The 23,750-nt window shown below is 37.7% G+C and overlaps 4 protein-coding genes across 7 annotated transcripts; 2 read left to right on the top strand and 2 right to left on the bottom strand.

Moving 5' to 3' along the window:
* Nucleotides 1–1,584: 1,584 nt before the first annotated feature.
* selenok (selenoprotein K) lies at nt 1,585–4,103 on the top strand. Of its 2 annotated transcripts, XM_037976794.1 has the most exons (5): nt 1,586–1,735; nt 2,271–2,361; nt 3,067–3,141; nt 3,388–3,483; nt 3,758–4,103. In XM_037976794.1, the coding sequence occupies exons 1-5, from the start codon at nt 1,717–1,719 to the stop codon at nt 3,759–3,761; spliced, it is 285 nt and encodes a 94-aa protein (XP_037832722.1). In that variant the 5' UTR covers nt 1,586–1,716; the 3' UTR covers nt 3,762–4,103. The 2 variants fall into 2 exon arrangements, with proteins under 2 accessions (XP_017273072.1, XP_037832722.1); XM_017417583.3 differs by lacking the exon at nt 3,758–4,103 and having other exon boundaries at nt 1,585–1,735; nt 3,388–3,478.
* Nucleotides 3,883–9,832, bottom strand: actr8 (actin related protein 8). 2 transcript variants are annotated; one of them, XM_017417581.3, is made up of 14 exons: nt 9,567–9,832; nt 8,370–8,540; nt 8,156–8,266; nt 7,811–7,915; nt 7,542–7,715; nt 7,280–7,373; nt 6,960–7,092; nt 6,689–6,842; nt 6,431–6,526; nt 6,128–6,268; nt 5,713–6,025; nt 5,400–5,563; nt 4,553–4,692; nt 3,883–4,074 (listed from the first exon to the last, which is right to left on the bottom strand). In XM_017417581.3, coding segments are annotated over exons 1-14 (1,932 nt in total). In that variant the 5' UTR covers nt 9,702–9,832; the 3' UTR covers nt 3,883–4,073. The 2 variants fall into 2 exon arrangements, with proteins under 2 accessions (XP_017273070.1, XP_017273069.1); XM_017417580.3 differs by lacking the exon at nt 3,883–4,074 and having other exon boundaries at nt 4,145–4,692.
* A 261-nt stretch (nt 9,833–10,093) lies between these two features.
* Nucleotides 10,094–15,444, bottom strand: LOC108236763. Its single transcript, XM_017417649.3, has 11 exons — nt 15,249–15,444; nt 15,129–15,159; nt 14,506–14,622; nt 14,136–14,245; nt 13,856–13,979; nt 13,270–13,299; nt 13,087–13,110; nt 12,857–12,889; nt 12,666–12,746; nt 11,991–12,265; nt 10,094–11,643 (listed from the first exon to the last, which is right to left on the bottom strand). The coding sequence occupies exons 1-11, from the start codon at nt 15,309–15,311 to the stop codon at nt 11,239–11,241; spliced, it is 1,293 nt and encodes a 430-aa protein (XP_017273138.2). The 5' UTR covers nt 15,312–15,444; the 3' UTR covers nt 10,094–11,238.
* Nucleotides 15,445–15,459: 15 nt separating this feature from the next.
* Nucleotides 15,460–22,800, top strand: chdh (choline dehydrogenase). 2 transcript variants are annotated; one of them, XM_017417683.3, is made up of 11 exons: nt 15,460–15,539; nt 16,392–16,497; nt 16,595–16,846; nt 17,039–17,269; nt 17,628–17,794; nt 18,010–18,161; nt 18,345–18,474; nt 18,612–18,746; nt 19,715–19,857; nt 20,475–20,577; nt 20,708–22,800. In XM_017417683.3, the coding sequence occupies exons 2-11, from the start codon at nt 16,415–16,417 to the stop codon at nt 21,124–21,126; spliced, it is 1,815 nt and encodes a 604-aa protein (XP_017273172.1). In that variant the 5' UTR covers nt 15,460–15,539; nt 16,392–16,414; the 3' UTR covers nt 21,127–22,800. The 2 variants fall into 2 exon arrangements, with proteins under 2 accessions (XP_017273172.1, XP_017273173.1); XM_017417684.3 differs by having other exon boundaries at nt 15,512–15,642.
* The last annotated feature ends 950 nt before the right edge of the window (nt 22,801–23,750 follow it).

The following is a 23,750-nucleotide window of genomic DNA, read 5'->3' as shown; positions in this document are numbered from 1 at the left end:
ACGGATCAACGAGAAACTTTTACCAGAGTTGGGTCACAGCCCAGCTCACAGCCATTACCTTAGTCATGATGTCAACAGGTCCTGCATTCAGGATTACTTTTTCTGCTGCCTCCATTATCTGCAACCAACTTTTTTCACAATTTAAGAGGAAATGAAAACAACTTTTGTAATGTTGGATTTTTTTGTTATTATTATTATTATTATTATTATTATTATTATTATTATTATTATTATTATTATTATTATTATTATTATTATTATTTTAATTTTAAAGAAAACATTGTTCGCTAAAATCATGGCCTGAGTCTAAAGATGATTTGCCAGTGATGCAATGTTCTAAAAAATCATCATGAGTTTCTACTTGTGGAGTTTTATTTTATTCCTACTTTGTGTAACTGATATAGTTAGTAAGCAAATCATTGGTCATTTTATGTAAAGAAACAGACTCACAGATTCAGAGTAAAGACAAACATAACAGAGGCCTAAAAGCCGTGGCTATGTATTCAGCTGCAAAAAAAGCTGTTTTATTTTCAATTTGCATCTGAATGTAAGTTGAATCGGATCAGATCGAGACACAAAAACACATTTATCAAGAGGAAATCAAATTGTCTTCCCCTTTCTTTCTCTCTCTCTGTCAGACATCAGAGGAACAACCCTGTTTTGTCTGAAATGTTGACCTTTGACCTTCAGTCTGAGGTTAGAACAATGAGGAGCACCAGCAGAAACACCAGTGTGATTACAAGTTGCCTCACTGATGAGCAGAACCAAGATGTGAAGGTGTTTATTTTGGATTAATTCTTTCCCATGGGGATTTTTTGGGACCTTTAAAGAGGCCAAAAGAGGTTAGACAAGTCTCTAAAAAAATAGGAATAGTATATTATTACTGTTAGTTTGTTATTCAGAATCTGGAGCATGTAGACACATTATAAACTTCCGGAGTTAACGTTTTTTCCACCTATTCTCCTGTCTCTAGTGCCCTCTTTTGGCATAAAAGAGGAAGCATTTTAAACGAATTATTAAAAACTAGAGGATCTTAATTTAAATAAAATGGTCACTATTATTTTCAAATAACACCTGTCATACCGAGCTATAATTTTATTAATTTATTTATAATTTCATTAGTCAAATCTGTCATCCGTCTGTTTTAAAAACAGTCACTGTCCCTTCAGTTTATTCTAATCAGCACTAATAATTTAGATATTTTGATCTTTCACAATCTTGAGGTAATAAAGAACAACTCAAAATATGCAGACTACTGTAGAGTGACACATACGGGTAGTTTGACAAATTTATTCGTTTTGTTAGCATTAAAATTAATTTTGTAACTTCCAAGTTGCGGCTTCCATTGATTGCGCATGCGCAATAGAGTACTGTTGTGTTCCAGTTTGACTCGGGAATCACAAATTTTGCTGTTGCTCCTCAATAGAAAGTTTAATTGCGCTACTGTCAGTCTGTCGCACGCTTATAGTGCTGCCCAAATGAGCATGTTGTTCTTTTTTAGACATAAAATGAAACTTAATGCCTTTTTACCAGCCTGTATCTCTAATAGCAGTCGCGGACAACAGCAGTTCGCAAATTAAACTGTTTTTGAGTCGTTATTTCTATATCTGAATTGCCACTTCCGAGGTAACTGGAACGCAGCATCAACCGCAGACCCGGAAGCATATACGTCAGGCGTAAACACAGCTGTACAAGCTGTGTTTTCAGTTCCGAAAGATGGTGTACGTGTCCAACGGTGAGTGGTTTCTATTATCTTTACAAGTGTTTTATTAATATTTAGACTAAATATGTGTGGTCATAGCAATATATGCAACATTTCAAAACATACCAAAACAAGGGTATGGAACGTTTAAAGAGGATCTGTCCAAATTTAGCCGATTAGTTTGTTAGTTAGCTTAGCCTGTCTGATTCGACGTACCTATAGCGAAAAGAAAACATGTTTGAAATATTAGGCAGTGGAATTATTTTAGCTGTTTTCCTTAACTGCTTATAGCTACCACGATCATTTATTTTGTAAACTTACAGATTAATTTGTCACCCTGAATATGTGTTTGGGAACGGGGGTGGGGTTTTTTTCTCATCGTGTTTAAACCCTGTTGGAGTGTATTTCTGATCACCTTAAGAGCAAAATTGTGTAAACTGCCAATAAGCAATTTCAGAAGAAGTGTTGACATAATTGGACTTGAACGTTTAACGACACTTTAGGATCTTGTTCCGTTTTATCACCACTAGTGTGTGCTGTTTCACCCCTAAACCTTTGTGTCTTACAGGACAGATCCTGGACAGCAGGGCCCAGTCCCCATGGAGCCTATCTTTACTGACGGATCTCTTCTGGGGAGCAGTGGAGTTTATTAGCCTCTTGTGAGTATGACGGGTAAACAGCTGTCGTGGAAAAGAATCAATTTCCAGGCACTGTTAGATGAAATCACTCAGACAGGTTCATTTATGAATGATGCATGACATACAGAGCCTTAAAGACAATTAACATCAGTGTCCCAGCTCCTGACGGGAAGGTCAGCATCAAAGCCCTGGCCCCCAAAGTCAACACAGGAGCTTATATTAAAAATATTGGAAATTGGAAGTCAGAAGGAGGGTGTAGGGAGGAGTGGAATCGTCTGGTTCCTATGAAGAGAAAAGTCAACATCAATCCTGTAAACAGCTTAATTCTTTGAGAACTCATGGAACTTGGAATTCAGTCATAACATAGTCATGATTTATCAACAACAGGTGTTACCTTATGAAAAACCTTCCTATTATTAGATCCACATTTGTTTGTTCAAGGTTCACAGTTTATATGTGTATCAGTCAATGTTCTTGTTTTTTTACATCCTAAAGTTGTTTGTTTTATCTAAGTTCTGACTTCATTGAGTAACTTAATTCTGTTGTTTTATTACAAAACTGTTCCTTATAAAAAATCAAAGTTGCCACCCTCATTGGGGCTTCTAGAAGCATCTTAATTTAAAACAGATAAAAATTGTTTTGTCTGTATTCTCCTGTTAAATGTTTTTTCCCTGATATCATATTGTGTACATTCTGACCTTTTCTGACATTTTTGTATTTTATCAGTTTTAAGACGATAATTCACCCTGACCTGACAAAGAATGGAAACAGTGCTACATCAGGCTACAGTGATGGAAGAGGGTAAGTCCCAGAGTAGTCATTTCTCTATTCTCACATACAAACTGAGGACACGCCTCACATGTCGCATCAGATGTAGCTGTCACGTGTAAGAACTGAGTCTTTATTTCATTTAGGTGTTTAACTACACTAGGGCACAAGTGAACTTAAGTATTTTTCTCAACTAAGATCAGATGTGCATTAAACATGTCCTATGTTTGTACCACATTTAAACAATTTTTCCTTCTCTTGTGCTTGTTTGTTTTGTAGCCCTCCAGGTCCCCCTGGTGGTAGAAGGCGGATGGGAAGGATAACTCATGGTGCTGGTCCCAACCCTCCACCAATGGGGGGAGGAGGATGAGGAAGGTAAGTTTTGTTTTTGTTTTTTTTGTTTTTTCTAGTAATAATAAGTCATCCTTTAACTTGTGGAGCCAGTCAATTTATTTATTTGCTTGTTCTGTTTGTTTTCTCACACTGCATTTCTTTGAACTTGAGAAGTCGGTGTAGAAATTAGTGGATTTGGTTCAATAACAATCCAAAACAGTTCTCAAGATTGTAACTCAGTGTCTTAAAAAAAAAACCTAATGGGTATTTCACACGATGCAAATTATGTCACTGTATCACCCTGTTCTCTTTCTAGGTAAATGCCTACACTGCGTGTGTAGGCGTGGGGATTTGCACAGTGTCCGTTTCCTGAGAACTTCACAGTGCTGAAGCCCCTCTTCATCAGCTGCCACTGTTACAAGCAGTTCTTTGATGCCTTTCTGGGAATACCTATACCTAGGAGCCAGAATGGTTGATACAGCAGCTGTCTGCATCACTTCCCCCACCTCCCCCCTTTTTGCTTCTGCCCTTTCAGTTCAGTGACTTCAGACTTGTAGAAATATCTGCCAACATTCTGGTTGCAGTCACAGCTCCTTGGAATCATCACTTGATTTGTCTTTGTTTTGTATCGTTCTGTTGAAATAAAAATTAAAAAATAGTCAGTTTGGTTTGTCTTTTTATTGCAAGAAAATACAAATCAAGAGTAAAACATTTATTTCTATTCTATTCTGTTAATTATAATTCAGTGTTAAATCAAATCTAAAATGTTTAAAAATAATGCAGTTCACAAATTAGCAAATTTTATTTTTTCCTATTAAATACAACAGTTGTTTATCCAATTGATTGTGGTTTATTTACAGTTCCATCCTCTCAGACATGGGAAAATACAGAAATATTTACACAACTCAAATCATAAAGCTGCCTCTCCTGTTACAGACTTCATAGGTTACATAACACTGACTCCATTTTGTTTATGAAAGACCAAGAAAAACCTAATTTCTCTGCTTCACATAGACTTTAAAATCTATCAGGATTTTTATTATTGATTTCACAGCACCACCAGGGGAGTTCCAACTTCAGATAAACTTAGGAGGACAGAGAGGAGCTTCACCAGACAAAAGCAGCTCTTTCTCTGAGCATTCTGACACCGAAACGCTGCCACTCCCTCTGATGGATCCACATCTCCTGTGTCGTGTCTAGACAAGCAAGCACTGCTCCCCCCTTCCAGGATATCAGCCTGGGGTCCATGTCCTTCAGCACACACACAAAAAATACAATTAATATGAATGAAACAAATTTTGAAGTAGGTAAAAAGAACCATTTTTAAGGAAAAACAAACATCATGAATAATCCATGGGTTGCAAAAGTTCAAAACTGCATGTTTGGGGGAGATGTGACTAAGTGCTGTGTTATTTAAAAATTATAAATCCATTAAAAGTCAACAAATAACGGCATAATACAAAGTTGTTTCTTTTGAGTAAAATACTAAAGATTAAACAAGCTAGAGAAAGCTAAAAACATATTTGGCTGATAGACAAAACTACCAGATACTGTTTGACAAACTGCAAATTTGGGCCTGAAACAAACAAAAAAAAAGTCACAACAACTATTTTTCAATTTAATTTCAAGAAAACGTGGGCCATGCCGCACGAAACAAACCATAGGCACAGCCGATCAAAGACTGGGTGGAAAATAAATATTTGTTCAGTACTGATATTTATGCAGTCAAAATGCAGTTTTCTTGTTACCTACTGAAAGCATCATCCTCTCAATAAACTAAAGACTGTCTTTTTCTTTTTTATACTTGAAGCCATACGTTCAAAAATATTAAAAACTTTAACAGCTTCACAAACTTACACATATTGTCAGTAAGTTTTATGCAGCACTTAATCCAAGACAAACCTCACATAAAAAGAAGGCCAATGTGCCATCCTGATGGACACAATAAATCTTGTCACCTTTGTTCGTGTGATAACTTCCACATTATCCACCAGCCTTCTGAAGGAGGGCGGCATCTTGTTGATGATTCGATGAAGCAGAAATTTCTGAGCGCCGTGAAACATGAGCCCTCCTCCTACAACCAGGATGGAGCTGTACATCTTCCGTTTGGTCTCATCTGATGCTGTTGGAGAAAAAAAACACTTTCCTTTCATTTCTGTTTGGCGAGTCAATGCCTGAGTACTTGTACTGGTACTAGTTTCTTTATGTGGAATGTTGTTAATTTTAAATGTTACTACAATGTGTTTTTCTCTCCACCATCTACTTCCTTACCACAGCAGTCGATGCTATGCAGGATTGCTTTGTCCAGTCCCAGCGCTTTGCTCTCAAACTGACTAATGATGGCCGTTTTCCTGGAGAGGTGAGTTGACAGGGGCTCTTCCACGTCTCCTGCCCCTATTAGACACTCCCCCTGGGCAGGCCCCAGTTCCATGTCTCCACCTCCTCCTACACTGGCGCCAACACCACTCCCACAGCCCCTGGGCATATCAGACATCTCCCCCATCCTTCCCTGACAGCTCATCTCACCCTCCAAACATCCACCTGGTCTACAAACAGCCTTCCGGTCTGCTGCAGATTTGGAAGACTGTTGGAAGAAAATGGCATAATAAACAAAATAGTGAAAAAAACAGCAATCGATGATCTGAATAAATTAAATTTCATCCAGTGAGTGGATGTATTTTCTTACCTGATCCTGCTTGTTCTGTGTGGTCAGTAGGTACTGTTCATCGTGAGGATCTTCTGAGTCACCTTGAGAACGGTGCTGAAGCACTGTCATCTTCTGACCAACGATGCCAAACGTGGTTGGGTAGAAAAGACCCATGGGTGCCTTCAGGGAGACACGGACACCAGCCGGAAAACATGGGGACAAGTTAGTGTTGTGAATAAAGTTTCATTTTAAAACAGAAATATTTAGAGACTAAATAACATAAAAAGAGTTACACAACTAAGCCTAAATGGCACTACTTTTATTAAAGTTTTAAAAAGTCACCTGTAGTTTTTCATCCCCAAGTCGAATTTGGTACAGAAAAGCTGGGGCTTCTGGGAAACGTGTCTGAAATTCATGATCTTGTAATCCTGATATGTCCTGTTGAAAACAAATACAGGAAAGATTTAGGAACCAAAACTCCAAAGTCTGTTGCTGGAAGCAACTCCGGATGACTACTAACACACTTTGAAGGAATAAATTTAAAAGAAAGGTCCCCAGAAACTCAAAACTCTCAGACAACATCCATCAGCCAACACACACCTGATCTAGATGGCAGAAAGTCTCTTTTAGATGCTGCAAGAGCTGACAGTCGAGTCTGCTGGTCAGCTGACAGTCTCTGTAGGGAAATCCGGCTCTCTGCAGCAACCAGAAGAAGGTTCTGGTCACATCTGAACCTCCATATGCCAAACACAACCTGCAGAGTCCAATGCAGACAGAACACATCATACATGTGTAACATGTAAGACATTTACAAGCATCATTTTAAAATTTTTATTAGCAACACTGTTCCCACTTTTTTGTGTGAGCCTACCGTGAGTTTCTATGAGACACTCCATCCTCTACACAGCAGATACTGGTCTTCTGGTCACCTACGTCCACTACACAAGCACTGCTTAACCCACTGCCAAATGTAGCACACACCGACTCCTGGTGCACAATTATTGCTGCACACACACATACACAGAAAACAAAAAAGAATTTGATGCTAAGCAATGAAGAATGTAATCCCCCTTATCCCCCTGAACAGGTTAAGATATGGTAATAAAACACAGTAATACAATAAAATACATAGTTCATTAGTTTATATATATTATTCTGTTTTGCTTAAAGTTATTTATATCTGTGCGATACCTGAAAAGCCCATATTAAGAAGCAGCATGTTGACAATTTCCTTTACGTGCTGTCTGTTGTAGATGTCAGGAACCAACAGGATGCATCTGTAATACTGAAGGTCAATAAGAGGAATTCAAGCAATGATGTAATAAAGGCATTTCCACAATTTTTGCTGCTTTAAAATTTTACCATTATAAACCTTTTTTCTCTGTCTTCTTTTGAGATTTATTCTAGTTTTAACACATCCCAAAGAAAAAAAAATTTAAAAGAGTTCTCCAACCTTTAAATCTTTCAGGGGGATCTCCAGATGCTTTTGAATAATGTAACTCCAGATTGTCTCCAGATCAGCCAGAACTGCAGTCAGTGAGCCTCCAGAACCCGAGTGGATGTTGAGCTGACCTCTGGCAAGAGGCCAGTGGATGTTGTAACAGTCTGATGGGTTCACATAAAGAGCCTGATGATCACAAGACAAAAGAGAGTGAATAAAAAATACATTAAACAGATAAAAAATGTAGTTACGTTTTGTTTGTTTTTTCCACTTGCACTGACCTCCTCTCCCACTATATAAGGAGGATGGTGGCTTGTGTTTGTCCACTTCACCCTGGAGCTGCTATCTAGTATGGCTGGACGGATCTGACAGTTATACGCTCTGGCCTTAACACAAGCAAGAACACAAGAACAGAACTGGTGTAATCAAAAACACATTGATGCAAAATTAAATTAAATGCTCATTCTGGCAGCTATAGATACCCCTTTTACACCCACCAACTCTGTTCTATTTTACACTGACGACTTTCACGACTTGATATGTTTTTTTTTTTTCATAAGATAAAATCTTATGGTCGTTTCTCTGTTGAAGAACTACATGTAGTGACTCCATGTTCTCAAACAAACCTGTTCAGCAGACACAGGAGTCCTTCGGACACCATTCGACATCTTCTTTGACCAGATGGCCTGGTCTACCATTTTAAGTCCATTCTGTCTCTGCTCATTGCTCTCTGGTTTCTGATGGATATGAAGACAAAGTCAGTGGGGATAAATAAACATGTTGCACCAATAGGAACTTTATTTGAAAACAGCAGCCTTTTCAGGGACTGTAGTGACTTACATTTAGACCTTCTCTCAGCAGCCATGCATCTTCGAATCTGGGCTGTCCACTTTGTTTATGTCTGCGTGCAATTACATGAGGGACAGTGACCGGTAGAGTGTCTGTTGCTCGGCCAATGCGGAGTGTTCTTGAGCCGGGATGGACCACAATGATAAAATTGCTCTGAATTTGCTGTGAAAGAGGAAAACAAATTCTAAGCTTTCAAATGAACAGAATAAATGTTCTAATGTTGCACACACATGGTGACCAATGGGAGTGTTGATTGAGTCTATGAACACATGATCACATCACTCTTGCTAAAAAAACAAAAATGCATCACACTTCTGAAAAGACTATTGTAGCGTGGTTTATGCAAAGTCAAGGACTAATATACTGTGAGACCTGAAGTACAAAATTTGTGCAAGCAAGTTAGAAACGTCCGTAAGGGACCTTCTTTATAAAGTGTCAAAAATACTGTATTAGATTAAGTGTCTACAGTAAAATACAGAAAAAGACCCAAAGTGCACAAGTATCCACATGTTTTGGGAAGCTTTTATTGTGAAGGGTAAATAGAATTGGACAAACTCTTGTTCATTTTATTCTGTTTTATTTGTATTTGCTAATTGTGTTCTGGCAACACGGTGGGTAATTAAATTTATACAAGTGACAAATTTGACAAAATAAATCTACTTATATACGTCTCAGTAAGGTGTTACTGCATGGAGCCAGAAAAGCTTCAGTGTCCCTTTGCATTGATTCTGCTAGCATTTGAAGGTTTTTGTAGGCATGTAGTCATTCTCTAAGTCCATCGTTTTGTGTTTCGAGGATGGTGGTTAAATGCTCGCTCAAAGAAGCTGCTGTAGTCTTATACAGATGTTCAAATGGTTGAGATCTGGTGACAGTGGGTGTCATAAAAAATAGTTCAGTTATCTTCATACTCATAAAAGTATTTTGTGAACCTTTCTGTCCTATGGGGGCACCTACAGGCTGATCATTCCATCAATCTAAAGCCAATACCTTTAAGAAATCATCTAAAAAAAAACTGTAAACCTAAAAACACTTAGACACATGATGGTGATACTCAGCTTAATGTACTCTGACAGTATAAAAACAGCCCTGTAGCGTTGAAACCAAACACGTTAAGTTACAGACAGTTAATAATGGACTTTAGCTCATGTTTCAGAAGAAAACAGGTAAACACCGAGCCTCCCGTCTCACCTCCTGAAGCGTTTCAGGAATGGCCGCAGGAGCAATGGGTCTTTTCACTCCGCGCTGCTGCTCCTTCTCTTTCTCTTTGTCCCGCTCTTTATCTTTCTCCTTTCCGTTTTCCTGCTCTTTCTCAGCCTGAGTCATGGTCACTGTTTACAATTCTCCACTAAATTATAATTTAAAAAACGATGTTACAACCTTTTGGTGCTAAAGTGCATCAAGTATAACAACAACGTTTCCTCCTCGCCTTCGTTCTGATGAGCAATGAAGATTTTACTTCCGTGTTTTTGTCACGTGGCACAAAACAAAGATTTCTATTGGTCAACGAACTTTTGACGTATTTTGTTCATTTGAAGAGATTCATGTCTTCCCAAAATGTTCAATCAAATGTATGTCGAATTTATGATTGAAAGATCATTTTGCTGTTTTTTATTTACAAGCTTTGAATTTTACAAATAGTTTACATTTGACCGGTTCTTTCTTTCTTTTTCTTTTTCTCTTTTACAAATGTATTTCTGCAGAAAAATGTGTATTGTAAATCTATACCTATCTCATAATTCCAAGTGTTTATCAACTGTTACTATATAGTGTTTTTTGTGTTTTGCTGCTGCACATATTTTTGGTAGAGGACCAAGGATCTGTGATCTGTTCTCACTAAATGCTTCTAAAGGAAAACTGTGGATGGCTGCCAAGACTAACACAAGGCAGACAGATATGGCAGGACAAAAACATCTCACAGTAAGGCATATCTGAAACAGTTCGAAACCTTGAGTTTCTGTAGTGTGAGCTGCACACCTTAGAAAACCAGGTATGAGCCAAGATTTAGTTTACTATAAGATGACAGTTCTCCAATATTAATGACTTAAATATACCCTCTTTTGATTCTAAAGATTGTTTTAGAAAGTCATCTGGTCTTTCCCAGGCAAATTAAACATTAATTGACCAACAACACAAAGCATATTACGTTGTTTTTTTTTTATTATTATTTTTAAAAATACTAGTTGCAGAAACACTATGTGGAAAAATCTCTGAAATCTTTATTTGCATAGTTATGATTAAGTAAATGCTCCCACTATCAAGTGTTTTATAAACCAGGACTTAGTGACTGCAAAGTGTCCAACTTCTGAGGCAGCAAAAGCAGCCCAAATCATAATCAGTATGAGATGTATATACCGATAAGTTGTGTTTGGATTTTTCAAAATGTAGAACAAAAATATCTCCCCTTTGACCCATCAAAACTACATTGTTTAAGAAATCCTATAGTTTGTTTGAGTGTAATTCTGGAAACCTAAGCTGTGTTGTCATGTTCCAACCTTAACATTTTAGCAAGCAGAGTCAAATATGTAGTGCTGACCTTGGGGTTTTTTTTGTTTGTTTTGTTTTGTTTTTTTCAATTTTTCTGATCATTGATTTGTAGCTTTTATAATATTTTACAGAAATAAACAAACAGAACTCAATTTTGTCACCCTTTGAAAAGTCACCTTGACAACAGTTGACAAACATCAACAAAGTAAATCCATACTTGCTATTTATCAGAATATGCTATTTTTTGAAAGTGTCATCAAAAACAAAACATCTAAACACTGATAAGGACATAAAAATGGGGCTTGTCATATGGAATAAAAATATCCATGAAGTAGTAAGGGCAACTGTCAATCATTTATCAGCCTCAACTTTTTCATCATAGATCTCCAATCAGGATCTCTCTGGATAAGCTTGATTTACATCCCTCTAACATTCCTATAGCTTCCCTTAACTTTGTAGTACTGTTTTTACTGTAGGAAACTCCTGGTTTGAGCAACAAGGATGATATCTTCTTCACAACCTTCCCTGGGGAATGAAGGCTCTTGCAAAACTTGTTCAAATCTTTCATTAGACAGAAAGACTTGCACGCTTTCAGTTCTGGCAGAAACACACAAGGCTTCTTGTTCAGGTGCATGACCCAGAACTTGGTCATCTCACTGGCACTCTTTGCATGACTTGCGACCATGTTGAGAATCAGAGGGTAAAGGTCATGAGCTGTAGCTGGGATGGAATGTTCTGGAAGACTGTGGTTGGGAATAGACTGGCTGTGCAGTGAAGATGACTGAGAAAAGAAAAAAATATGTAAAAAAATAAATAAATTATTGGCAACATGAGCATAATAAACTGCAAACATTTAAAAAATTACCAGAGTTCATATGTATATGATAATTTGACGAGTATGTATTTCCTTATTCTAAAAATATAACTATTTGACTCAATAGATGCAAATGCACACTGTCAACAAAATATTTAACTTTTTGAAACATGATGCTTTTACCAAAACTGTTTGATCAAACAACATAAATACATGTCAAAAACTGATTAGAATAAGTAGTTTTACCAAAAATATGTTTAAAAAAGTTAACTAACACAACAAACAGTAAAAAATATATATGAGAGATAACTCACAGTGTCTCCTTGAGGAGAAACAATCAGTATGCGATCTGCAGCTTTCACCTGCTCTGCTAACCAGCGAAGGGGCCCCAACTCTGCAATTTTTCCCTGCTGCCACAGGTCAATTGCTACTCTGCAGCTGCCGTGCAACTGTAGAAACTCTGCCAGTGCTACTACAGCATGCTGGAAGACTGAATTCTCAGCAGGGTACACCACAAGTACAGAAACTGGAACCACTGGGGAGCTTCTGACAGTCAAATATGAGGCAGAACAGGGTATGCAACGTTTATCTGAGGAAGAAGAGACCAAAGTGAAGGAAAAGTTATTTACTTTCAGCATCAACAGATTTTTGTAGAAGAACCCTTTGTCCAAATTTTAAATTCAAGAGGTGATGTATGCCTTAATTGCAAAATGGCAAAAATAGTTCAGGCTAAAATTCTTTGTAATGTGGTAGAAAGGGAAGCATTTACCATGTTGAGAAATATTTATAGCCAAATTACTAAAGAAATCATCAAACAAGATCAGCAGCTGAACTAGATTTGCTTAGTCAAATGACCAAATAAACTATGCTGAACATGTAGAAGAGAATGACATTAAGTTTAGCATCAACTCCCAGTTATCATCCGCAGTTTTGGTGCTGGTATCTTTTACTCTCAAAATATACAAACAAGGAAAAGGGGTTTTATTTACAAATTATACAGCAGGAACTCAGGATAATCAAAGCGGCCAGGACTTTGACAAGCAATATGATGACAGCCTTAGTGTTCTGTTCTGCAAAGGCAAACATGACAACATCAAACAAATGCAGTCTTCCAGATGGCATGGCATGAAATCTGCTGATTTTGTGTATTCACTGGCAGTGCTTTGATGAACTGTTTTACCTGGAGGAGGAGGAGCCTCAACAGAGGAAGCAACTTGAGGAGAAAAATAAAAATGATTGTTATGGAAAATTCTGAGCTTAACATCTCACAGTTAACTGGAAATTTTGACATAAAATGGTCTTTTGTGGTGTGTGGATTTGTTAGCTAAATATAAATAAAATTATTGTACAGCAGATATTCATAAATAAAGTATACACACTGACAAGGGTCTGTCTGATTTATTGTATTACCTTGAGTATTGGGTTCAGTGCTGCCTTCAAATTGTAAAAAAAATACAAATATTATATAAAATAGAAACTACAGAATAATAGTAAACAAAGTCAACTTGCACTTTTGACATAAAGTGTACTTTTGTGGTGTACATTTACAAAATACCTTGAATTGTACAGCATTTAAAAAAATAATTTACTTACCTATGGGAGGAGACATTGTTGTAGTCCTTGCTGCAAAAGGAGAGAACAATTAAAATATTTTTAGTGTGTTTAGTATTGATTAAAATAGTTTTATTTCATTACTAGGGAAACATCAAATATAGTCCTATTCTGGGATTTATGCCTAACAAATTAACCACAGATTTTTAAGAATGGCAACCAAAGTTATTTTGACATTTTTGTGTATTCTATGATTTTTAGTAAAAACTACTTTAAAGCATCAATAAGTAAAGAAATATGGGACACCATGAAGGAACATGGAAGCTGAAGCCCGAGAGGGTCCCAGTACAAGTTTAATATCCCACCACATCTATGTAAACAAGCAGGACTTTGCCCTTATTAAAATAAAAATAATAATTTTAATAATTTTTCAGATGTTGACTCCTGTTGATTCATGTATTTCTTACCCTGCTGTTGTATGTTCAAATATGTTTTTTCTAACAAATTTAGCTGTAATTAGTTTTTTAATTCATAAAAGAAAGGTTATGTAACACCATGAGTATGAGTATGTGCCCCATATCAATGCTTTAAATTTGAAAAATATAACTTTTCAAAAAGTATTACTCACATTTTAGTGGAGGAGTGACTTTAATGGTTCTATATGGGATTGTCCCCACTTGAACCAAAGGGACATTAAAAGCTTCAATTTCGTAGAAGCCCTCTCTTGCACTTAGTTGAAAATGAAACCACTTCTAAATTCGAGAAGATTATTTTGATTTTAGTAATTACAAACATTTTAACATTCAAGATCCAGTTTGTTGTCCTAACATTGAAGTGTAGGATAGCAATGCTTAAAAACTAACAAAAAAAAACCCAATCAGTTCTGTTCAAGAAAGTGTTGGTCATACCTGCTCTGATCCAGAGAGATTTGCTTTGGCAAAAGATGGGTTGTATTTACAGAGGTAGCTTGGTTCCCCTGAAATTTCAAACCAAGTGCCTGTCAGGTAATCAATGCTAGCTGCAGAGACAAAGAAAGAAAATGTTTAGAGCTGTTGAGCATCGATCTTTCTATATTAGGTCAGTGATCTTGCAGGACTTGATAAACTGCAGGCTATGATTCATTACGGCTAGATTATGAGGTCTTCACTTTAAGTTCTTCGTGTCATGTTGGTTTTAATTTTTCTGCAAATATACTGAGCTGAGGACAACATAAATGTAAACTGCATTGGTGAAAATATCTTCAAGTCAAAGCCATTAACAACAAAACGTGTTTCCTACCGTCGATATTGATAGCCCAGCTTATGTTCAGCTTCAATTCTTCTCCCTTTGTGATCTGCACAACTTCTAAACCTGCCACCTCGGACGGACTTGCTGTGATGCTTACCGGAGGGAAATCTGGAACCACAGTGGGACTCACTTTAATTATATTGCTGATATTATCAATAATAATAATGATTAAAAAAAATTCTAATATTGTGTGATAATTCATCTGACAATATTGTAGCGTATCAGACAAGTTTTATCTTGGACAGCATATAAAGGAGCCTGGAGCATAAAAGCTGCCGGCATCCATCCATGTTCCCCAGTCCTGAATAAGGGACACGTTGTACTAAGTTCACCAAAGTTAAAATGTCGACTCATTTACATATTTCTACAGAACTTGCCAATCCTTTTAATCAGATGTGGTGAAGCAGGGAAAAATACACTGAAATAATAAGGCAGCTTCTATAAGCTTTCAAAATGAAATAAAATAAAACATAGTCGGCCTTCATTATTATTATTATTATTTTTATTATTATTATTATTATTATTATTATTATTATTATTATTATTATTATTATTATTATTAAAGATCGTAGTTCTTATTCTGGTGTTGAATAATAAACAAAACATAGCCTTACCCTTATCGTCAACTTCATTACATGTCACTTTCTGTAAATAAAATAAAACGAGTAGAAACATGTCGCTTAACAGTTAACACCACCTTTATTTTGATTTTGAAAAAAATATATATAACTTACAATTTCGTGTGATGTCACCTGACACGCGACGTAACAGAGAAAAAGCAGTATTTTTCGCCACATCGTCGGCTACCGTTTGAGCAAAACTTAATATATATATATATATAGCGAGAGATAAATTCAAAAGAAAAACATGCGGAGCGTGGATATTTCACTAGCCGTGGGACCTTTAAGGCTGTTCAGGTACGCGCAGCAGGAATGGTGCGTAACTTACGGCCCTGGTCCGCTAAGCCCCGCCCACACCGCCCCTTCTACAGGAAGCTTGGGTTGCAGTTTCTCCAGTTGACGAAGGTAGGAGTCCCGTTACTTTGCGCCGATATTTAACAACTTAATGCGCCCTGTGCGAGTCGGCAGCAAACTGCTCTAGCACCACCTCGGCTTGAATTAAATAAATGTAAGTTTCCCGGTTCGCATACACTGATTGTCGCGCTGTGTGGAGTTCAGGCAACTTCTCCTGGGACCGCTAACCCGCAGTTAGCTGTTTGTGTTTGCTGCAGCTTTGTCACCATGATCCTAACCTCTCAAGCCGTACTTAAAGTATAACTTATACATTCCGCCAGGCATTTAAAACACCGAATCTATTTAAGACGAGTAGAAATGTGCATACATGCTGTCTTATCTTAGACTGATAAGCTTCGAAATTGGTCGTCAGGCTTAAAATGCTCCTAAATGTTTGAATCTTAGTAAAAACTCAAAAACCCAAAGTGCACTTTATTAGGTCACACTGACTATGTAGGGTTGATAGTTAATAAGTTAGTATCAGTATAAAACATATCAGTGAAAGGTCAAAACTGACAGTTTTGGCCTGCATTTCACCTCCACCTTTGAACTCAATGCAATAAAAAAGAAAGAAAGAAAAAACAGCCTCCAGTGTTGCCAGATAAGCCAGTCAGTCATGGAGGCTGAATGTGTTCAGGTTTTTTTTGTTTTTTTTACAAGAACAATAGGGTTCAATGCCTGCATTCAAAATATGGTTCTATAAAAGTTTGTTTTACAAAAGTAAGGTTATAATCGTGACCAAAGCATTAATATAAAGTATGTGAAGATGTGCATTTTGTTCAGTTCCATCATGTTTACCTTTAGTGCCTTAGTCAATTTGCCTACTGCAGTTTGTTCATTATGAAGTGTTGATTTTATTTACAGTGTTTACAGGAAACCTTCCCAGAATGCTGTCCTTGGCCACAGTTGACCAAGCAGGAGCCCGAAGAGTTTTGACACAAACCTGGGCGAGATTTGTGAAGGATGACAGGTGCTACTTTAGTGTATTTCCATAATCTTAAATCCACCCCTCAAATCAGGCAAATTATGATGCATTTATTTTACCATTGTTCCTTTAACTGCTACAGGTGGTTTACTGCTTCAGCTTCCCATCGGAGTGCCTCATCACCCTCGGCCAATCAGAAAACGCTGTCCTACAGCTATGTAATTGTTGGGGCAGGGTCAGCGGGCTGCGTTCTGGCTAACCGCCTCACAGAAGATGCACACGAGTCCGCGTTGCTTCTGGAAGCCGGACCAAAGGACAAATGGCTCGGAAGCTCACGGCTTTCATGGAAGATCCACATGCCAGCTGCACTGACCTACAACCTCTGTGATGACAAGTACATAAAACTAAATACTCTCGTTTTTCCCCACTTCATTCAAATTTTGAGCAAGTGAATGATCAACAGATGACTTCAGTCTCAAACAATCCTAATGAGCTAGTATTCTGATAACAATGAAAGCGTTCAGACCCGAATGACTCCATTTTGTGTCATACTGTTTTCTGTTTGTTCTTTTACATTCTTCCTCAGATTTAACTGGTTCTACCACACTTTACCTCAGGCCAACATGGACAACAGGGTGCTGTACTGGCCAAGGGGCCGTGTTTGGGGAGGGTCCTCCTCACTCAATGCCATGGTTTACATCCGCGGCCATGCCGAAGACTATAACCGCTGGCAGAGGGAGGGAGCAGAGGGCTGGGACTACGAGCACTGTCTGCCTTACTTCAGGAAAGCTCAGTGCCATGAACTGGGACAAAATAGGTACTTGGGCAAAAAAAAAATGGCTCAATGGGTTTTTCTTTAATGTGGAAAGTAATTATACAGTTTTTGGATATATGAGCTTTACTAACAAGTGCACAATGAATGGAGATGATAGTTTGTTTTTTCATCTTTCTGAGGGTTTTTTTTTTTTTGCTTTTAAGTCAAATATTTCATAGTCATAATTTCATTTCATTATGTGCAATAGAGAAAAAAGAGCACCATGCCCGGCTTTCATGGTAATAGTTATAAAATTGATATATTTTCAGTATTAGTCATTGAATATCTAAAGAACATAAGTGCCATAGTCAGACATGGTTTGAAGCTGCTCCGTCTTTGTGTTTGCTTTTTGTTTCTGCAGGTACAGGGGTGGCAGTGGGCCTCTTCATGTGTCCAGAGGAAAGACAAACCACCCCCTTCACACGGCTTTTATTGAGGCGGGGCAGCAGGCAGGATACCCCTTCACTGACGACATGAACGGGTTCCAGCAGGAAGGTGTTGGCTGGATGGACATGACCGTCTATAAAGGTCAAAGCAACAAAGATCTTCACTGATTGGATCTTTGGTTGAAGTAACACTGAGGACACTTAATTGCTTTAATTGTGACACTTAAAGTTCAAACTACATCAGTTTCTGAGTGTTGGAAGGTTCTCTGGATTGATGATGCAAAACTAAAAAACGATTACAATTTGTAACTGATTCAAGTGTGACCATCCACAGTTTATGTCATGGAATATTTGCAGGGAAGAGGTGGAGCTCCGCCAGCGCCTACCTGAGGCCTGCGCTGGGTCGACCCAATCTAAAGACAGAGGTGCGCTGCTTGACCACCAAGATCTTGTTCGATGGCAAGCGTGCTGTGGGGGTGGAGTACATGCAGAACGGACAGAAGAAGAGGGTAAGAATTATAAATGTTACAGGAAAGAAGAAGTTTGAACAAAAATGCAGATTTTTTTTATCTTTAGACCTAAACCTTTTTATGTAAAACTACTGTATTCACTGAGTTTTAAAATGTACTTACTTATGTCTTTATTTCTTGTTTCAGTTTCTCACAGACTTCTTTTTTTTTTTATTTGTTCAGGCGTTTGCAGATAAAGAAGTGATATTAAGCGGAGGGGCCATAAATTCGCCTCAGCTCCTCATGCTTTCCGGGGTCGGAGATGCAGATGACCTGAAAGAACTTGGGATTCCAGTCATTCAGCACTTACCAGGTGCGTGAAGTTGCGTGCTTCTTGTAGGGATAGCAGCTGATGCAGGTTGTTTAAATAAACACAAACATAAGTTTGCACAGACCAGATTTGAGCAGGCTGTAATATTAACGGCTGATCCCTTCTCTGTCGTCCCGCAGGTGTTGGTAATAACCTGCAGGATCACTTGGAGCTTTACGTCCAGCAGCAGTGCACTCAGCCCATCACCTTGTACAAGGCTCAGAAACCTTTGCATATGATTAAGATAGGCCTCGAGTGGCTCACCCTGTTCACTGGTAACTTAAATCACCCACGCACGGACACGAAAGCGTACAAGTTCTCCCAAATGTTTTACAAAATGCATTTTACCTGCTGTCGTAAAAAGCAGGCGATCGTGTAATTGTTTGTGTCTGCATGTGGGCGTGTTCGTTTGTCCATCTGTCTGTTAGCAAAATATCTCAAGAACAAATGAATGGATTTTAATGAAATTCACAAAACGTATGCACTGGATGTACATCTACAACTGATTATCTTTTGAAGTCAGCCTACTTCAAGATGGCCACCACAGCTTATTGACCTTAGCAAACACAAAAATGGCTACAACTTAGTCAAGTTTACAGATATTGAGCTAAAATCTGGTTTAGTAGTAGCTGTGAGTCATTCCAAACTCTTCTGTTATGAAGAACCTTTCCCTTACCTTATTTTAAAATGTCAGCAGTAGAAATGCTTGTTTTTGTAACAGAGTTGATGGCTATATAAATTTTAGGATGGTTTTACTCAGACTAACTACAGTGTTCATTTATTCTGCAGATGATAAGCTTGTTAAACCTTTTTTTTCCATTTTTTTTACATAAAAACAGAACAGAGATCTGAAGATTTTTGACGCTTCTGACTCTGCTCTGCTAGTTTTAGCAGTGGTTTTCTTTTGGTAGATAAGAGATTAAAGGACAATTTTGCATAGGAACAAAAACAAAAAGTGTTCTGAGAATCTTGTCAAAGTAAGACTCATGGGTTCTTCTGTGAAATGTGCTCTGTGATGGCGGTGCAGATAAAAGCAGAAAAGTATCTGTGGCTTAGCAAGCAGGAACATTAGGTGGTGTAAACGAACAGTGACAGATATTAGACTTTTATTTTGGCACATAATGACTTAGCAAGCAGGAACATTAGGTGGTGTAAACGAACAGTGACAGATATTAGACTTTTATTTTGGCACATAATGACTTATTATCTTGCTGAGTTACTTATCATGACAATACTCCACCAGGTTATGGAGCTACGTCCCACCTCGAGAGCGGAGGGTTCATTCGAAGTCAGCCAAAGGTCACACACCCGGACATCCAGTTTCATTTTCTGCCCTCACAAGTCATTGACCATGGACGAGTTCCATCTAAAATTGAGGCATATCAGGTGTGTTTCCATTACACACACATGGTTATTATTTTTTATGTGGCATATTGTTGTGACATGCCTATGTATAATTTATGCCTTTATTAGTAGGCCGCTGAACACACAGTACATTGTCACACCCTAAATAACCCCACTAGTGACTTTGGGAAGTTAGATGAAACAGTAATGTTTTGTCAGTTACACAAAAGTGTATTTACAGAGCCTTGATTCCTTGGAAAGTGTCATGTTCCAAATCCAACCTTAAGCTTCCCCAGAAATTGAAAAAAAAAAAAATTGGCCTCTTCTAGAGAAGTGCACCGGCCAGAAAGTAATTTGGTTTTAACAAAGCGGACCATTGTTGTTTCACTTGTTTCACCTTTCATTACTGTTGCACCATTTAGTAGGAAGTCTGGGGGGAAAACAAAACTGTATCTGATCTTTATAGCTGCTCTTGACTTTGGAGATAAATTGCACGCAACTGTCTGGGGGAAAAAGTGCATTACTTTGTGGCTCTGTGTAATTTTTATACACAGTCTGGTGCCGACTTTACTGTGCAAATAACATGTTAATGTGAATTAAAAAGCATATTTCAATGCCAGATAATACTTTGTTGGAGAAATTACATGTTGATGTTGTAGGTTCATGTTGGACCAATGAGAAGCATTAGTATCGGATGGATGAAGCTAAAAAGCACCAACCCTCTGGATCACCCGATTCTTCAGCCAAACTATCTCTCCACTGGTAAGATCCAGCTTGTTTCTGAGCGGTTGGGGGGAAACTTTGTGTTTATGGAGTGGAGTTTGGTTGGAAATCAAGTATTTCTGCATAACTGAAGACAGAAACTGGTGTTTATCGTCTCTCCTCCTCGCAGATGTTGACGTGTGGGAATTCAGGCAGTGTGTCAAACTGTCCAGGGAGATTTTTGCCCAGAAGGCTTTCGACTCGTTTCGTGGTCCAGAAGTCCAGCCCGGCCCTCAGGTCCAATCTGATGCTGAGATAGATGCTTTTGTGCGCCAAAAGGCTGACAGCGCCTACCACCCGTCCTGCACCTGCAAGATGGGCTCTCCCTCAGACCCTATGGCGGTCGTCGACTCGAACACGCAGGTTCTGGGTCTGGAGCAGCTGCGGGTGGTTGACGCCTCCATCATGCCCAGCGTCGTCAGTGGAAACTTGAATGCTCCGACGATCATGATCGCAGAAAAGACGGCTGATATTATCAGAGGTCTCCCTGCTCTTGTTGATCCAGAGGTTCCTGTGTACAAACCTCCAACACTCGAAACACAGAGATGAACAGAGGGAAGAGTCTGAGGAGGCGCTGACATCATTCGACTAATATCTGTGAAGGTCAGTTTACTTTACTCTCAGTTATGAAGTGGAAGCAGCAGAGAGGAGCTGATCGTTTAACATTTTACTTAATAGTGTGAAATAATGTGATGCCAGTTATACACTAATCAACAATTATTGGTGATACTTTTTTGTCACTTTTTAATCACTTCATCCAATTTCAACAGTTAAATGTTAGCCTAAATAAACTGGGCAGTTCAGTCCTAAAAACTACATCTGCACTGTACTTATTTTAAACCTTTAATTGATCTCGTAAAAATGCTGTCTGTACCTTAAACACTAGCATGGTTCAGATAACATTTTACTTGCGCTGTGAAAATCTGGGTCAGGTTCTGATTTTGTGGTCACAGTATTATCAGGAGGCATATGTTGTACTCTAACGAACCTCGCTAAATGTGATTTCCACCCGCCGTCAGTTGCGAGCCAAAGTGCTGTGCAGTCATTGTTCTTATTGAATGATCAGCAGCCTGCAGAGCTTTAAACCACACACTCTCAGCCGCTCTGTGTGTTCCGTGATGGAGGAAACGTTCATCTTCCTTCCTGAAAACTGGCAGCTTTAGCCGTTCCAGTGACTTATCAAAAGATTGCTGCTCAGATTTTATATCAGCAGGAAGAAGATTGTGTTCATTGTGTTTTTTCCATAAAATAACCACCTTTAGAATTCGTATGAGCCATATTTGGACCTTAGTTTGAAACGTGATCAGAACATTTGCTTTCATGTTTTTAATGTTTTGTTTCCAAAGCAACAGATGGCAAAACATTAACATTTTTACAGCTTAAAAGTGGGACAGTTGATACAGGAATATGAAGGAAAGTACGCCCAAAACGTGATTCAGACTCCGAGGGCATTTTTAATTTCTTTACTCTTCTACAGACCAACTTCAGACCATTATACTCTAACATGTACTGTACGAGTTTCTAATTGTCTAATGTGTGTGCATATGAAGGAGTACAAGCAGTTGTTTACATCATCTTTATCATTACACATTCAGCTTAAACCATTCATATTTGTGGATCTGTTTATTTGTTTACCTTTGTTGAATTCTTGGCCAGCCTGGAAGCTGTTTAACCTATGCAGTAATACTTGATAAATGTATCTAAAATAATCAAATCCGCCTGATTATGTTAAACTTAATTTTGTTTGTGCACTAAAACTTCTAAATAAAAAAAAAAACTGCACCTACAAATAATAATAATAATAATAATAATGAACACCTTTAGCCTTATATTTGTACATTTCTTATGAAATAAGTGTTTACAGTAACATTTTTGTCAATGATTGTGAAGAAATCATTTTTCCTCAGTAATATAAGATCACCGGTGCCTGTAAAACAATCACGTTGTGATGTCAGTGTTATTTCCTGTTAGTGTGTGACTGAGGGTTATATACTCTCTGACTGAGATTTTCTATATTTGTGTTTCTGATCATTTCAGTTTTATATGAAGTCTTGTTTTGTGTTATAAGCATCAACAGATTATGCCAAATTCTATAATGAATTATGATTATATAGTAGATAATATCCAATACTGTAACCTGTTTTATGTTCTGTTGCATCATAGATGTGTGAATCATCTCTGTCTTAATTAAAGAGTAAAGATGTGAATCAATAAATGTGAATCTAAAAGGGAACGTTATTGCCAACATGCCAGCGCTTTATATATATTATATATATAATTTTTTTGATTGTTTGTATTGATTGTCAACACACCATGTTCACCTTTGTCCTCATGACTTTATTCATTACAAAATCCAGCAGGTTCGTTATCATTTCAGGCAAAAAAAGGCTGTTGTACAAAACAGGGATTTTGCTTTCATTGGTACAAAATCTAGAAGGTACTAGTCCTTATGCTACAAAGTAGTTGGAAAATCATCTTGAAAACTTTCATACAACAAGCAGGTAGAAAGCAGAAATCTTCAAGCTTTTCACAAACTCTGTACAGATTTTATACACCATCTTTTCACGGACATCTGTAAAGCAGTGGAGCAGTAGAAAAATAAAGCTGTGTTGCACAACAAAGCTTTGAGTTCTGCGTCGTTCTACGTGTTGATAAAACTAAATGTTTTACTAAATTATTGTGTGCCTTGTGTTATTCTCTGAAGTTTTACTCAAGTGGACTTAACAAGCATTCAATGCTGGCCATCTATTATCATAAAGTTGTATTTAAAACCAATAAATATGTATTCTGAATGACTAATTCTTCAGTAATAAAAAGCTGGTATATAAAGAAATCTCTACATGGCTGAATATTGTTTGCAAATTTATTTGTTGGATGCTTTAGGTAACAAAACATAAATAAAATCAATTGGTCATTACTAAATCTTATTATAAAACAAATGCAACCACAAGTGAAGAGCTGCACATGACTTATTATTTATTTTACAGAAACTGAGCCAAATTGCTGAAGCAATGTTTGGTAAAACAATCCACTGTAAAGAATCCTAAGGAATTAGGACTATCAGTTAGGAGCTATCAAAAAAAACACATTTAACATACTGATCTGCAGTATTTCTGTAAAAGCAGAAGTTTAGGTAATTATAAGGCAATTTTCAAATAAATGGGGCCAGTCAT

The sequence above is a fragment of the Kryptolebias marmoratus genome, linkage group LG8 (assembly GCF_001649575.2).
Source record: "Kryptolebias marmoratus isolate JLee-2015 linkage group LG8, ASM164957v2, whole genome shotgun sequence".
In the NCBI taxonomy this organism is placed as follows: domain Eukaryota; kingdom Metazoa; phylum Chordata; class Actinopteri; order Cyprinodontiformes; family Rivulidae; genus Kryptolebias; species Kryptolebias marmoratus.
This window is presented reverse-complemented; position numbering and strand designations above follow the sequence as displayed.